This window comes from Ciconia boyciana, chromosome 3 (genome assembly GCF_034638445.1).
Source record: "Ciconia boyciana chromosome 3, ASM3463844v1, whole genome shotgun sequence".
In the NCBI taxonomy this organism is placed as follows: domain Eukaryota; kingdom Metazoa; phylum Chordata; class Aves; order Ciconiiformes; family Ciconiidae; genus Ciconia; species Ciconia boyciana.
The window spans coordinates 85,399,834-85,415,301 of record NC_132936.1 but is presented as its reverse complement, the minus strand read 5'-3'; the positions used below and the strand labels follow the sequence as shown (position 1 = coordinate 85,415,301).

Genomic DNA, 15,468 nt, shown 5'->3' with positions numbered 1-15,468 from the left:
TCACTGAAATTAATTCAATAGAACTATACAGTGCAATACAGAAATTACTACCCGAATGAAACATCATTAAATGGATCAGAATTTATGCAACAGTGATTAAATTTATGTTAGGCATTCGGTATCCAATTTTTCCATCATAATGATGAAACCCCTTTTGTCTTATTTGTATGAGGATGGAAGGGCTTTGGTGGACGATTTGGAAGTGTGTTACCCCATTGGCAAAAAGCAGTCAAAATTCAGCTTGCAGAGCTGTCTTAGTTTGATTTGGAAATTGGTGACGTAATCACAGTATTTTCTTACTGGGATTCATTAGTTCACAGAATATACCTGAGCCCTGCTTTTGCTTGCACAGGGCTACAAATTGTATGAACATGGATTCCCCGTTCACTGCAGTCTCAGGGCTGAAGATCCTCAGTGCTCTTCCAAGGAAACACCTCCCATGCCTCTCTCTCTTCAGCTCTCCAGTGACCCAGACACAGATCCACAGCAAGATGCAGACCTCCCACCCCCAAGAGATTATAGCAAAGTCCACTGCTTAACACACAGCTTTTCTCTAGCTCTTAAGCACCTTGGTTGCAGCTTATGGAAACCCACTTAGATCCATACTTTCTTCCAGTCCTTATTGTCTTACTAATTGGATCAGCGTATCTGCAGACATTTTACTATACAAATTTCTGGGAAGGCTGTGGTGTGTATCTGTAAGTGCAGGTAGGAGGTAGCCTTTGCTTCCCATTATAAAATTGTTCTCACAATTTCTTTTCATAACCATACAGTTCTGTTGCTGGCAGATATTTGGGGGTTAGTGGCAATTAACAGCTGAATTGGGACTGTAGGAATTATCCTTTTGACAACACTAACAAAAGCATGCAGAGCCTGGAATGGGTCAACATTGAGAGGGCCATTTGAGTTTAAATAGAAAATATAATATTGAGTAATATATTGATTCTTCAAACTTAGTATTGATAAAGAAAACCTTCCCGTTTGAAAAAACTACCTCCGTAAACATTTCTAGTTAAGTGAATTTCATAATAGCTTTCTTTGAATTTTCCCTCATACACCAGCACCACAGTATTCACGGCCCTCTTTAGCTGCACACCTTATTGACAGTTTCCAAGACAGAATATGAAGCACACTGACAAAATATGATCGTTCCACTATCCTTTCAGCATGCTCCTCTCAAGCACCATTCCATGCAAGTAACATCAGCAAGAGGAATTTAACATGTTACTATTTTAACAAGTACTAATCTCTAAGAGGCCAATCATACAGAACAAGCCATAAATACATCCCGTATTTCTATACAGAGTCCCTCTACCCTCATGGCAACTCTTCATAGGACTAGAAAAACTGCAACTCCATGTCCCTTTGTTGCATCAGTGTCTAATATTTGAGACAGTTATAGTATATGCTGAAAAATCAAGACATGCTGTGGCAGAAAAAAATGAAGTCTGTCCATTGACTAAGTTCTGAGTCAGACCCTATACGGGGCCATCTACCACTGAGAAGGTCACTTAAAGAGCACCCAATTTAAAAGGAAACGAGATATGTTTTTTGTGTGTGTTCTTAATGCTAGAGGTTTTGGCATCCACTGTTTGAAAAGCAAATTCTTGATGCACTTGGAGGAGAAGCATTTGGCCTTTGAGTTCTGAAACTTCATGTTACCATAAGGCGCACCCTGCATCTATAGTGGCATAAATCATTTGGCAAGACCTTGTTCTTCTATAGAAGGCAGTCACAGTACTGGCTGAATACTAGGAAAAAAAAAAAAGTCTAAAAAGGTGAAACTCTTTGCTTTTCTAACTATTAGTAGTAATAGAAAATCCTGCATTTCAGCTTACAGAATTCCCAAGACACCTACGTCATCCTAATGCTGTGCATAAAAGGTAACGGAGGCAGAGAATTGCAGTGTATGACTCGGTATAGCACATGATTTTCCCACTATCATTCTGCTTTCAACTCTGGAGGATTTTCCTCCTAACAAATTAAATCCCCTCCTGAAATTAGTCCTAAAGCTACTCAACCCAAGACCCCCATCTTTATAAGAAATATCCAACTGTTAACAGGTAACTACTAGGAATAAGTAATGAGAAGGCTGATACTCTCTTAGAAAGGAGCGTACCTTTTGCCTCCCTCACACCTCCTACATTCAGTGCTGGTTCTCATCCAGACCCTGTTCATGTCGCTCACTTGCACAGGGGAATCTCTGTGCCTTCTCAACAATCCCACTGGTATTCCACATGGGTAAAAAGTGTCACCTCATTAAAAATCCTCAAGAGATGGATGGTTTCTCTGTGTGCTACGGGAGCATAACCCCAAGGCTGATTATTCAAGGAAAGAATTTTGCACGGTCAAAAAAAAAAAAATTCCAAACAAAAAACCCCCCAAACACTGCCCCCCCAAACCCACACCCAAAACGCCAACTTTTATTATTTCCAGATAACCTCAGTAAAACAGCAAGACCTAGGCTGGAATGCCCTGTACACACTGTAGATATTGCTATATTCTCCATGACAATGATTTCAATCCGGAGCCTGTAAGTCCATGAGGGGTGGTTCTACAGTACTGAATTTTGCTGGTGGTATCCAGCCTCTCCTGCCAACGTTTTTCTGCCTTACATTTATTTTTCATTCATTCAGGCTTGCTTATTTCTCTCCTCCTCTTCCTGGTTGAAGAATGAAGCTCTTTCCTTCCTACTTCATCTGTCTTCTCACTCACCAGTAGACTTCTTCCAGGAAGAGTTTTCTGATAAGAAATCAATTTAGATTTGATCCATAGAAGACCACACAAACTTCAGAGTGAATATGGGACAGTGACTGTAACTTTATTGATAGACACTGAAGTCAGACTGAACGCAAGGTCAATTTCTCTTTCAGGCTGCAATTAACTGCTCAAATCTGCTGAACTTAATGAAGTTGCAGCAACACTAGAAAAAGAAGGATGTTGTCCGTAATTCATAGTCCTGGTAGCTTCTTCCAAATAATTTGACATACATGTGGCTTCCAAATGCATTTTTCTTATTTGCAAGGACAACAGGAGGACTCCAGCCAAAGGAGGTAACGCAGATAAATCCTTATAGGTCACACTGAAAATGTAATCTGATATGCACTGCTGAAGACTGGAAAGCCACAGCTTCTTTCCTAAAGAACCTTTTCCAAAGTCCCCACTCATGCATGGCATTCAGTGTTATCAAGATTTGCATTCACAAAGAGTGCGATATCAAGGTAAATAAATATTCTGAGTCTTATTGTTTATTCTATACCAGTGTAAAAAATCATGAAAATGGTCAGAAATTGCATTGACACCTACATTAAAGCCCTTCTGCATTAACAAAGCAGTGGTATCAGGGCCATACAGCAAGCTAGAATAAGATCATTCATCTATAATAATACCAGCAAGGCAAGGAGTATGTTTCCAGTTCTTTCCTTATGTGTTAGTGCAACAGTGTCAGAAACATGTCTGAATGACTGGAGTAGGCCCATATGAAATATGTGGAACCAGTTTAGTGCTTTACAATACAATACAACTGTCCTGAAGAAGGGATCACACCTGTTTCACAACCTTCAGCTCTTTATTCTGAAGGCTTAAGACTTCCTTGAAGAACTAACAAACCACATTTAATGTCAAAGTTTAAAAAAGCACACTGCTACAATAAAGTATTTATAGCAAAAGTTACAAATAAGAAAGAGCACTGTTTAACACACAGCTCACTAAGTAGTGTTGGCAGTTCAAACACATTGCCAATAAAACATTAGCATTTTGAGTAGCATTGCTGTGCTTGGTTTCCTAAGCTAAGGGACACTGCATTTTCCTGTGTTCCTTTTAGTTAAATTGAGATATAGGCTAGTGAAAACTAAAAGGTTTGTGGAGTTTGTTGAACTTTTTTTGAAAACTTAAGAAATAAATGAATCATGGAGAGAAGAGAAATCAGGTTTTAAGTCTTCCACTATGAGCTAGTATGATTTTTACTTCCACTCCAGTCCAGCAGGGTAGAGACTGAAAGACAGCTCATCACTAGTCCGACATACCATAGAACCAACCACTTTTATCAGTTGTTACAAATATCACTGCTGTCCTCTTTTTACCAGTGGGAAAACTGAGGTCTAAGGTGAGTTGACCTTGCCTAAGTTTACAGAGCAGAGTAAAGAAGAGAATCCCACCCCCTCTGGCCAGACTGTTTGATTTCCAATACTTTGCTATTTCCGTGTAGTACTGAAGAAACAACAGGCCACTTTCATAGATCTTTCAACTACTGTTTAAGCGCATGTGGCCAATGAAAGTGTACTGGGTCAAGGAGCAGATTTCAGAAGTTTCCAATCTCATGGTTCGCATCTACATGTTCAAAAGGCACCAATGCTGTAGTTCTCTAATTAGTTCCTACTGAAGACAGCATGTCCATCCAAAATACATTTTTTTTGTTATTTAGTCTTTCTTTAAAGTTGCTGCCTGAAATTTCCAACCATATGATCCTCTTTAAATTTTTACCAATAGCATCTAATGCAGCAAATGGTCAAATGGTTGTATTTTCTTGATTTCTTGATTTGACACAGGCTAAATGTCACCTCAACTAAAGCATTTAAATTGTTGTTCACGTTCAAAGAGACGAGGTGAGCTACAACTCAGCTTCCTTTCCTATAGTGTACTTCATATTTATTCTGACATCTGCAACCACCAAGTAGCTGGATTACAGCAGATCTTAATACTCCATGAACCATGGTTATAATTAGGCGTCACATCCATTGTAATCCTATGGACGTCATCATGTGTTACCAGCATCTGTTGACAGATCTCATACCAAGCATATCACTGAAATGGCAAGTCTGGAGAGGGCAGCCCACAATAGAAACAATGGCATTTATTTTTGGTTTGTTCCAAGACTGCCTAATAGAAAATATATGCTGCCAACTGCCAGGGCTCCACTGAGATCACTTTTCAATATAATATTACCAGTTAGAACAAAGATCCGTGCCCATGTATCTGCAATCTTCTCCTTATAAATAAGGAAATAAAGAAAGCATTTTCTGTGGCTTTTAGCACCACTTAGAAAAAGATGGAAACCTTGAAATTTTATAAAGTTTTATCAGGCCCTTTATCATGAGAGTACTTATTTTTCATGTAATAATAAATTCAGACTCCTTTCCAAGACAAGGAATGAGGATCCCCCCTCCTAAATTTTATTTAAATGTGGTATCACTTTAATATTAAAAGTAAGCCCTGGAACTGGCAACATAAAGTAGCAAAGCTACAATCTCTCTACTCTATGGAAGTAAAGCAGACTCTGCTTTAATTTACTAATGTGGAAACCTGACTTTCTGCTGAAGCGCTGTCTGTTTGGAGGAATGGAAACAAAAAATTTGCTATGGGGTCTTATACTTATCCCTGCTCTTCTGTAAAAGTCAAGAGACTTACTGTAAACATAAGAAAGCCTACAGAATCCAAATTATCTTCATTTTTTATCATTTATCTGCATTGTAGGAAAACTGCATTAGAGTGCTGACTATCTAGTAACCTGTCCATTATGTCTTTATTTTGAAAACAGCATTCTCTGAAATGCTGGACAATTGAATCCTAATCAGATGTAACCACGACCTGTTTCGGCTGAGCAGTTTCAAATCACTGAAGCACTTAAGCACTAAGATAATTTCCATTCTCATTATAAAACATAAAAGAATAGTTCACTATCTAAAGATCGTCAAATTAAAACAAATATCAGTGTTGATGAGTACAGCTTAATAATTGGTTAGGAGTTGCAGCAGCTGGTAGATCAAGAAAAGTGAACTTCAACCTAGCCCAGAACTTCTCCCACTATACGCGTACAGCAGGATCCAAACAGGTGTGAATGTAGGAAAATGAATAAAACCAGCTAAAACTCACAGAAGGAGGAAGGCTACAGGTAAAAAGTGAGAGGAAAATATTGGCTTTACCGATTTTAATGGAAAAGCAAACCCATTGGCCCCAACAATTCTAACAGCTCTTACTTTTATAGCTATACTTTTATAGTTTTTATAGCTGCTGTGACTGTGACAGTGGGCTAGATTCTGTCTTCAGATATAAGTTGGCAACTTTTACTTAAGTTTTTGAAGTGAGCTGCTCACCTATACCAAAAAGCATATTCAACCTTATTGTCTAGAGCACCGTTTCTCTCTCTCCCCCCCTTTTTTTTTTTTCATTCTTGTAACCAGCAGATAACCTTTTAATCCCAGATCTGTCATCTGTGACTTCATCACCTTTTACATTAGGAAGTAGCAAATCTTTTACAATATTTCATGGCTCTCTTTTCCATATGCTGCTTAAAACTCGGTGTTCTGAAATTAGATACTGCAAATATTATTAAAGTACCAAACCATTGACAAGACTGCTGATGAGGTTATAAACTCTGCCTATGTTCAGAAAAAGAGCATGGGCAGTACTTGCTGGCATCATAGTTTTCTTACACCTAAAAGGCAAGAAGCATTTCCTCTACAATGGTATATGCCAAGTTTACAGACGCGTTTTTTCCCAGACAGTGAATTGGCATGTGGGAACCTAATCATGAAATACAGTTTTCTAAATCTAGTCTGGATATATTTCTAGTCAATATTTTCCTTGTCAGATCATTCAGTCAGAATTAAGAGTAAATTCTAATAAGAGCTGACACACAAGATGACAATTTCAAAAGCAATTTCTCAGTCTGCTCTCAGAAATATTGCAAACTTTTTTTGCGTACCAATTTTGAACCATATCATTTGTCTCCCTGTTTATAATTGCAATTTACTGTTTTTGAAAAGCAAACAGGCACACACGTCAATTCAGAGTCTGCTTTCTGAAAGGAAGACCCAGGAAGTGAAGTTAAAAATTACTGAAATACTAATATATAAATCTAGAGGTACTGACAGAATATTTCCAGTGCAATATAAAAAGAAACTCCTGACTCTCATAAATTAGTTTCATTTTACACAGGTTTCACTTAAGAATCCAAAAAGTGAATGCTTTATCCTCAAAATATGGCATAGCTAATATATATTATAGAGATGCTTTATACGATGTAAAACATATTCTCTTACAAAATTAGAACCCCTTACTGCACAGCCCTGGCAATTCCAGATGCAGCATGGCACTGGGAGAGGACATCATCCCACACAGAAGCACATACACAGGCACACATCACTTTATTTCCAGACCTTCCTTTGCTGTTTCTCCCATGCTGGGTCCAGGAGCAGGTCCCTGTCCCATTCTTCTTCTTGGGTCATGTACTCATCTTCTTCGTAGTTGTAGGTGTACTGCATGTTTGTTTCTATCTGGTTCATGCTGTTCATGCTACCCGGGGATCAGCTTCAGCTGCTGTGGCTTCTACTACGTTTAAATATATGTGTGTTTAGCTTATTTACTTGCTGATGGGTTGTAGGTAGCAGTGTCTTTTTTCTTTCTTTTTTTCTTTTTCCAAGGTGACAGGGAGTGAATATTGATGAGTCTTGCTGAGAGCAGAGGCTGAAACTGTCAGGTGGGTGCTGACCTGTGGTGACCTTCCTTCCCTCTCTCTCCTGCCCTCCTTCCCTTTCTCTCTCTCGCTGCTGCTGCTGCTGCTGCTGCTGCTGCAGGTCCCTGCGGCTGACCCTCCGGAGAAGCCCAGCGCGGCTCATTGCAGCGGCTTATTATCCCCGCCGGGCTGTCACGTGGGGCGGCGGCGGCTCCAGCCCCGCTCCAGGCGGCGAGGCGCCCGCAGTCGGGCCGGGGCCGCCAGCCCCGCGGGCGGGGCAGGCCGGGCAGAGCCGGGCAGGAGCTCCGCGCCCGCGGGCGGCGCTGGCGCCGCCGCACCCACAGCTGCGCTGTTCCTGTACAGGGCAGCGAGACTGCCTGCAAGAGGGGAAGGCTGACCGGGGGAACTCTGGCCCCAAATTACTGTCTACTCGTCTGTGTGTCTGTCCTTCCTTCCAATTTGATGAAATACCCGTCTTTTTTTTTTTTTTCTTCCTACTGACATCTATTTCTACTTCTCAAGACCCGTCTGTGATTTGCTGATGTAGTTTGACATTGTTCAGCATCAGTCCAAAGCCTGTGTGGACCCTTGAGTCACTTCACACTTTCCTTTTCAGATTAAGGATCACAAGAGCCAGCGCAGACAAGGACACCCAAGAGATAAAACGATTTCCAGTGGAGATCAGGCCTGGAGTTAAACCAGAAAGTATGGAAGCACAACTTAGAAAAGCAACATATATCTTTTTTGTCCAGGAAACACGTTCAATAGACCTCAAAGGCAGGCACCAAGAAGCACATACAAAGGCCTGTAGAACCAGTAACTTTATCAATGTGTGACAGGAACCATTTACCCATGCTTGCTACAGGGTAAAATCTGAAAAGACAGCACTGAGATCAAGCATCCTGGCAAGCGTGTCCCCTACCTCCTCTGTCACATCATTTCAGTTGCCCTGGTGACAATGTTTCTTCTGGGAATCGGCAAGTTTACTATGTTCTTCATGTAGCCAGTCATTAATGCCTGCACCTATCATCGGCCAAGGTCATCCTCTCTAGCAGTGTCCACACTGGATGCAATTCGAACCTTAGTTAGAAAAAGAAAATGCTCACCAAAGCTGAGCTTTTGGAAGCCATAAAAGACAAAGTCAGATATAAGGGAGAACTACGTTCAGTAAAGGCAACCATAGATCTCTAAGGCAATGTGAGTGAATAACCAGAATAATTAACAGCTAGACAGCATATGTCCTCCACTTCGTATTGCTAACTAAAGCTCTGCTTTCTGCCAAGTCGCCTTCTATCCCATAAGTCTATGCAATTTAGAAGAACATGCATACATGCACAGCTAATAACTACCCATCAGCTCAAAAAAACTTCATAAATGCAGCACAAAGTTTGCAAATAGGAATTCAGAAGAGGATTGCAACATTTCATGCAATCTTTGGAAGTTCAGATTGCTTTGACTGATTTAGATACTGCAAGATAAACAGTCTAAAAATCAAATTCCAAATCTAAGCAGCAAAGTCAGAACCACATGCTTTTCATCTGCTCAATGCAAATAGTCTCAAGGTTGCCACATTTCCACCTATACAATGAAGCAAATGTTGATGAATGCTATGCCTAGGATTTTTGTTCAAGTGCAGATGAGCATTCTCTTAGGATACTCTCAGACAATATGAAACAGCAATTACAAAACAGAATATTTCATTTATGTACACATTATGTGTATGCTGGTGTAATTTGTGTGGTTTATTTTTATAGCTGGGTAGTCATCTGTGGGTTGTGATACATGTCCAATTTCAATCACCTAAATGACTATTTAAGCCTTTCAGGTCAGTAAAACCACTTCTTCTTATTCACTATACACAGCACAGGAGAATTTTCTAGAGGAAAAGCAGGAAGAAGACAGAAACGTCCCAGAAGTATACATGTAAAGCTGTAATGCTCTGAACCAGAGCTGTCTCCTGTGCAAAGAGCTTTCCTGCACTGACAAGACCTGTGACCTTTTATGCACTACCTCATTAGAGGTGAGCCATTGCAAACAGCTTCGCGCCTTTCCTCTGCACTGCCTTGTCTCGGGATCTACGTGGATGAAGTCAGATGGTACCACACCACTCCCTGCTGCGCAGTATACATGAGCCTTACAGGTACCGATGGCTTCATACAGGCAGGTACTAGTTAAAAGCCACATTCTATTTGTTGGCCCTCGTCCTATAACACGGGCCAGAGTGCCTGTGTCATGAAATAAAAACTGAGGCGTTATGACGACAAAGAGTATCCGATCACACTGTGGATTAGGACTGGAGTCAGATCCATGCTTAGATTTCTGGAAATCAAAGGGAAATCTACCCAGATTTTCTAGAATTCTGGAAGAAGTTTATTAAGTTTTTTCATAAAATAACTGGATTTGCTCAAAACATAGCTAGCCACTGCTGCAAAGGTACTGTTCATTTTTTCATGTTTACTTGGTACGTAGGTAAACTTAGTACTTTCATAACAAAACAAATAAAGCAAAAATGTCATCATTGTTCCAAGGAACCAACAGCTAGAACCATACTATCTCTCAGCTAGTCTGAGAGATCAAAAAAATTCAAGTTAATTCCAAATAGGAATAAACCCACATTTTTCTATAAGGGGCAAGTATTTTGAAATCCACTTTGGATAGGTTATGGTAGTTCATTTTGGATGAAAAAAATATTTCAGAATGAAAAATCTAACTTTTTAATTCTGAAAATGTCAAAATAGGGGTCTTCAACTTCGTCAGTGTGCATTTTGAGAAAGTTGGGCTTTTTACCTAGGAAACAGGAAGCTAAACAGAATATCCCCATTTTAAAAAAACTGCCTATCTTGATGGAATCTGACCTGTTTTAGGTTCTCTAAATAACTGCTTACTACCCCTTAATCAGACAGCATGAGTAGGCAGGGGAGATATTTATAGATGGAGCTTTAGGAGGAGTATCTGGTATTTTGTTTACTACTTTAATTTAATTTTATAAACGAACTGTGTGTATGGTAATGAGAAGCATATGAATGAAGGTCCGTAGTGGAAAGAGAGCCAAAATGGAACTCTGACGTCAAACTTGAAGTGGAAAGGGAGCTGCCTCTTCCAGCTCACCTAGAGAAAAGGAAAGCTGTGCCCAGCAGAGCAGTATGAATAAAGCAGTGTGCTTCAATCAGCTTATTCCCACATCAGAGGTAGGTTAGGACTATCCCCACTAGAGCTGGCAGAGTCACACAGCTACAAACTATGTGTGCCTAAGCAGAAAGAAAATCAAATCAAAACAGAAATAAGCAAGCTGAGCAGGAAAGAAAGGACAAAAGTCCCAAGTAGAGAAAGAGGGAGAAGCACAGTGAACCATATAGATATGGAATTTTAAGCTGACATGGCAAGATACATGAGAGCCAGCAGGTATATTTGAGGTAGAAATGACACAGATTGCTTACAATGTGGTAAGACAAAAAGAATAATCATGATTGCGAAACAGATTAAAAGAAATAAGGTGGCACAGGGAGATCAGAAATGCAGGTGGCAGAGCTGAATTGTCAATCTTTTATTTGGCAAAAGGTGTGCAGTTGCAGTTCATGCTAACATAAATGCTAGGTAAGGGCCTACTCAGGAGAATGCCTTTACCCCAGGAGAACACTGTGGCAACAAGGTATCATTTCCCATGCACCAGGTGCACCAAGAAGTCCAGAACTTTCCTAACAGGAGCAGCAGGTCTGTGGGTAAACTCACTCAGTATTTCTTTTCCACTTAGGAAGGATCTTTGAATCGAATACCACCTAAGCGAAAACCTCCTGGCACACATTGCATTAAGATCCTTGAGAATCAAAGGGCTTTTCTAACTAAAGGAAGCACAGTTTTCACCTCCTGTGTCAACCTTTATCTTTTTTTTTTTTTGATGAAATGGAAATTGTTTCGCACAGTTTATATTTAACATCCATTTGCTCCCCAAAAGCCATCATATCGTTCTTTCAAGAACTCACTCCTCCGTATTTTCACTGTTCATCAGACTTTCAATCCCTTCAGCCTCCTTCTTATTCTTCCCTCTCACAAAATCTTAGAATGAGTATAAAACCCCAACTTTTTAATAAAACTTCAAAAATGCTGAACACTGCAACAATGTTTCCCCAGATCATTCTATTTGAACTTATTGAAATTTAGAATAGGAAATTAGCCAGCTTTCTCTACTTAAATAATCACCTGTGAAACAATCAACTAATGTGAAAATGAGCACCATTAGTTTTCAGTTGTAACACTTCTGTGTAGGAACACAATGGTTCACACCTGCCAAAACTGTCTCAGAAAGGCCACAGGAAGATAAAAACCTTATGAAAGCTCAGTAAGCCGGTGAGTCTTTAAGCAATCATCTTTCCTTAGGCACAGCCTGTTTCTTTGTGAAAAAGAACAGCAGGATGGTTTCTCAAGAAAGAAGTCAATGAAAGATAAAAGAAAATAAATTCAAAGTGATTGTTCTCTTGTGTAAACTGTTAACAGAATCTTAAAAAAGGGATCAAAAAGCCCTTTTATTCTCAAAGCATGTCAACTGTTGCTTAAAATGTACTTCTGCTTGTAGCAAATATCCACTAGTTTAAAGCTTAACCAACAAAAGTTTGAATTATTTAAAGAAGACATTGATAATTTAGATTGAGCCAAAATGTTGGATTCTATTAAAAATTATGCATAAATTTCCCGAACAAAGCTAAGCAGAAAGGTGGGGTGTGTTATAAAATGTATTTATTTTTTATTAGAGTTTGGGAGAAATAACCCTTTTTTTTTTTTCCCCAATACGATAAACACAACCCACCTTGTTTAATGTAAGAAACACACTATTTTGTAAGTTCAGAAAAAAACTAAGGAATTACATTCAATATGTAGAGATAATAAACATTAAACTCAATTCATGTTCCTGAAATGAACACATACAGAAGGCAGGCAGAAAGAGAGCAGAGAAGAGAAGCATACATCTGGGAACAAAAATTCTGATTTTGTCTGAGCTAAAGAAAAGCACTGTGGGCACTGAGCATATTAGCCCTCCCACATCTAGCAGCAAGAGGCACAAACTTGGACTCTGAAAAATCCCCATGCTACTCATGCGTGGTGATATTAACTATACAGAAGCTAAGTATACATTATAATTATTTTTTTTAAAGTATACTATTTCAAACTACAGGTTTGGAAACAAAAATGGAGAAAGAGCTGAAAAAATGCATTGTTGGCTTCACAGTAACAACTGACATTGTCAGAAGATCCCAAAGTGTTTCATCAGCTATATATAGAGACGACTTACTCTGTCCCTGAAATTCAGCCATGGATGAAGTGTAGCAAGAAACATTTATAGGACAGACAAATACAACCAAAGCATAGCTTGGGCTTCAGGAGTATGGAGAAAATCCCGACTGTGCTGAGATCACTGGCTTTTGCCAACCCTTTGTGCAGAAGGAAAATCACGGGGCTGAGACAAGGGGTGATCCATACCAGCTTAAGATGCCCTATGTGACCTTGAGCAAGTCAATTCAGGTAAAATTTTCCCAAAAAGCTAAGTGTTGGCCTACTCTCACTGAAAAAGAAACAAGCTTGTTGTGCTGCACTCTCCCGTCTCTAAAATAGTGTCAGGAATGCTTCCTTTGGTCCTTAATGTCCACCTAGAACACAAATTCTCTGGAGAAGAAGATTTTTCTGTCTAGAAGCCCTGAGGAGCCTACAGAACCATTATGATTACAGTGCGCTTTACCTACCGTACACCCTTCACCTCCACGTTTGTCTCTCAGATCTGTGTATAGCCTGCACCCAAAAATGCCTTAGCATTGTTCTAGTATGTCAGGCTTGCTCAGGCATTCAGGGTGCCTTATACTCTGGAAGGGATATCCTTGCTCTTTGAAGGGCCACACTTGCAGCCCTGTAGCCTGCACAGCAGATGGTCCTGGTTCTCAGAGAGGCTTCACGGCAGATATTAGTAGGAAACATTCAACATACGGTCTCTGCCACAGTATCGCTAGGCAGTACTGTGATACAGAATAACAATCACAAACTGCAGTGTGAGTGCTGAAAGATGTCATGTAGCAGAGGGCAAACCCTCTAGTGATGGAGACTGCCGGGCAGCGCTACACAAGATCACACCTTTCGTGAATGAGAAGAGCCCTCAGACCTCACATTCTGACACATCTCTATTAAATAGTTCAGAAGAAACCATGATACCTGAACTCCCTTATCCCTTGAGCTAGCCTCTTGAGGGTGCCTTTTTTGTTTAATGGTTCTTGTCTGGGTAGATGCAATGCACAAAGACAGATTAAATCATGAACTAAATAATATCAGAAGCTTCAATAGATGCTTTGCATAGATTAGAAATGTAACAGCAAAGGAAGAACTGGGAAGTGTATATGGTAATTTATATACAACACTGCAGTCAGCCTGTTGGCGCACTGAAGTTGTAGAGCAATATGCAGACAGTTATAACGTAATACACACAGTAACAGGTGGGGAAACTACAAATAGTGCTGGCATAAGATCGGAAAAAATGGTGAGACAGATCCAGGATTTTAAAAATGGTTCACTGATGAGAATGCAAGGGGCAGGACTAGGGGTATAGCATGGCCTATTACAAACTGAAGGTTTCTGAAGAAACCTTCACACCATCATGTGTTCTCAGAATCCTGGCTGTGTTCCTGTTTTATGTTGGCTTAGCCTTATCACACAAAGATACTAAGCAAGGAAGAAACTGTGTGACTAGGGCAATGCGAAAGCCTGCAACTGACTATACAATTTGTACTTCATGAATACCACCAGTTAAAAAAATCCCTTAGTGAGCCAGCCTGTGACCCATAACTGATTTACCTGAGACTATTTTTCTAAAAAAGCACATTATTCAGCAATAGTTTTGGTCACACTGAGAAAAGAGGAGAGAGGTGTGTGTGTGTGAGATAAGGAATGCATAGACAACGTGCCTTTATTTATCTAGAAACAAATATCGTCAACTAAGTCAGAGTTTCCAGACAATAATTATCTAAGGGGCACAGATGAGACCTGGCAAGTTTTAAATCACTGAAGTATGAGGTAGAGATTATGGGCACAGGATACGGGCACTGGATATCAGACATTGCTGTGTTCTAAACTCAGCATTTGTACAGATTGACTGAATGACCTTAGACAAGTTGCAGCCTCAACGCCCTCATTTCTCTTTCCAGATACACCAATGTAATTTCACTAACATCAATGAAATGAAAGTTATACACTCAAGAAGGCAACCTGGTTGAACGAATTGCCAGTCTGTAAAAATGAATACTAGCTACTTACTATTCATTCCACAGGAGCGATACAAAGATTAGTAAAAGGGGCAAATTCATCCCTGTATAAGGCAGCATTAGGCGCAACCTGAATTACTGCCAAACAGGGATAACATGTTCTTTTTGTAACATGTATAGTGCAAGTTTTCCTTTTCCAGAACTGTTGTCCTTACATCCTGTCCAACAAAGCTTTACTCTGACACTCAGCTGTATTAAGAATCAGCACTGAGAAAATGAGCAATGTTCCTGCCATGCCTGACATGAAAGCAGCAAGGCCTGAATTTTCCAGTTCCTGTTCTGAAGACAGTTGTTCCCTGTCCAGCTACGATCTCTCTCACTAACTTCAGCCGTATTCTCATCTCAGAAGCAATGGGTATCAGTTTTGCACAACATAATTTCCAGTATGAGATTGGTTGTTCTTGAGATCTACCAGCAATAACCTACTCATGGTGAAGTCTCTTGTATATTCTCAGTCCCTCTGAATGTGCCTTGAAGTCCCTCTGAAGTCCTTTGTTTCTTAATTGGCTCACCTCTCTCCGGCGTGAGTCCAGTTCAGCACATGCAAAGGAGAAGAGGAGAGTATTTGCATGTTTCTTCACTTTGAAACCAGTTTGTCTATAGGATAAATGCAGTGGAGTTATGCTAACGTGCAGTCTAAATCTCTTGTTGTGTCCCATAGTTAAATTGGGAATAGCTGTAATCTTCCAGAATTTCATAACTGAACCAAATTCAAGAGGG

At 40.0% G+C, this 15,468-nt stretch overlaps 1 protein-coding gene across 5 annotated transcripts in view; it reads right to left on the bottom strand.

The window, feature by feature from the left end:
• Window positions 1-15,468, bottom strand: part of ACTN2 (actinin alpha 2) — an 86,503-nt gene that overhangs the window by 62,508 nt on the left and 8,527 nt on the right. For 2 of the 5 annotated variants that reach the window (XM_072856438.1, XM_072856437.1), the window contains exon 1: window positions 7,158-8,147. The exons of 2 other annotated variants lie outside the window; for them this stretch is intronic. In XM_072856438.1, coding sequence (XP_072712539.1) covers window positions 7,158-7,292 — 135 coding nt within the window. In that variant the 5' untranslated portion in view covers window positions 7,293-8,147. Of the gene's footprint in view, window positions 1-7,157; window positions 8,148-15,174; window positions 15,407-15,468 lie in introns of those variants that run through there. One more of the 5 variants, XM_072856431.1, reaches the window with a different exon arrangement.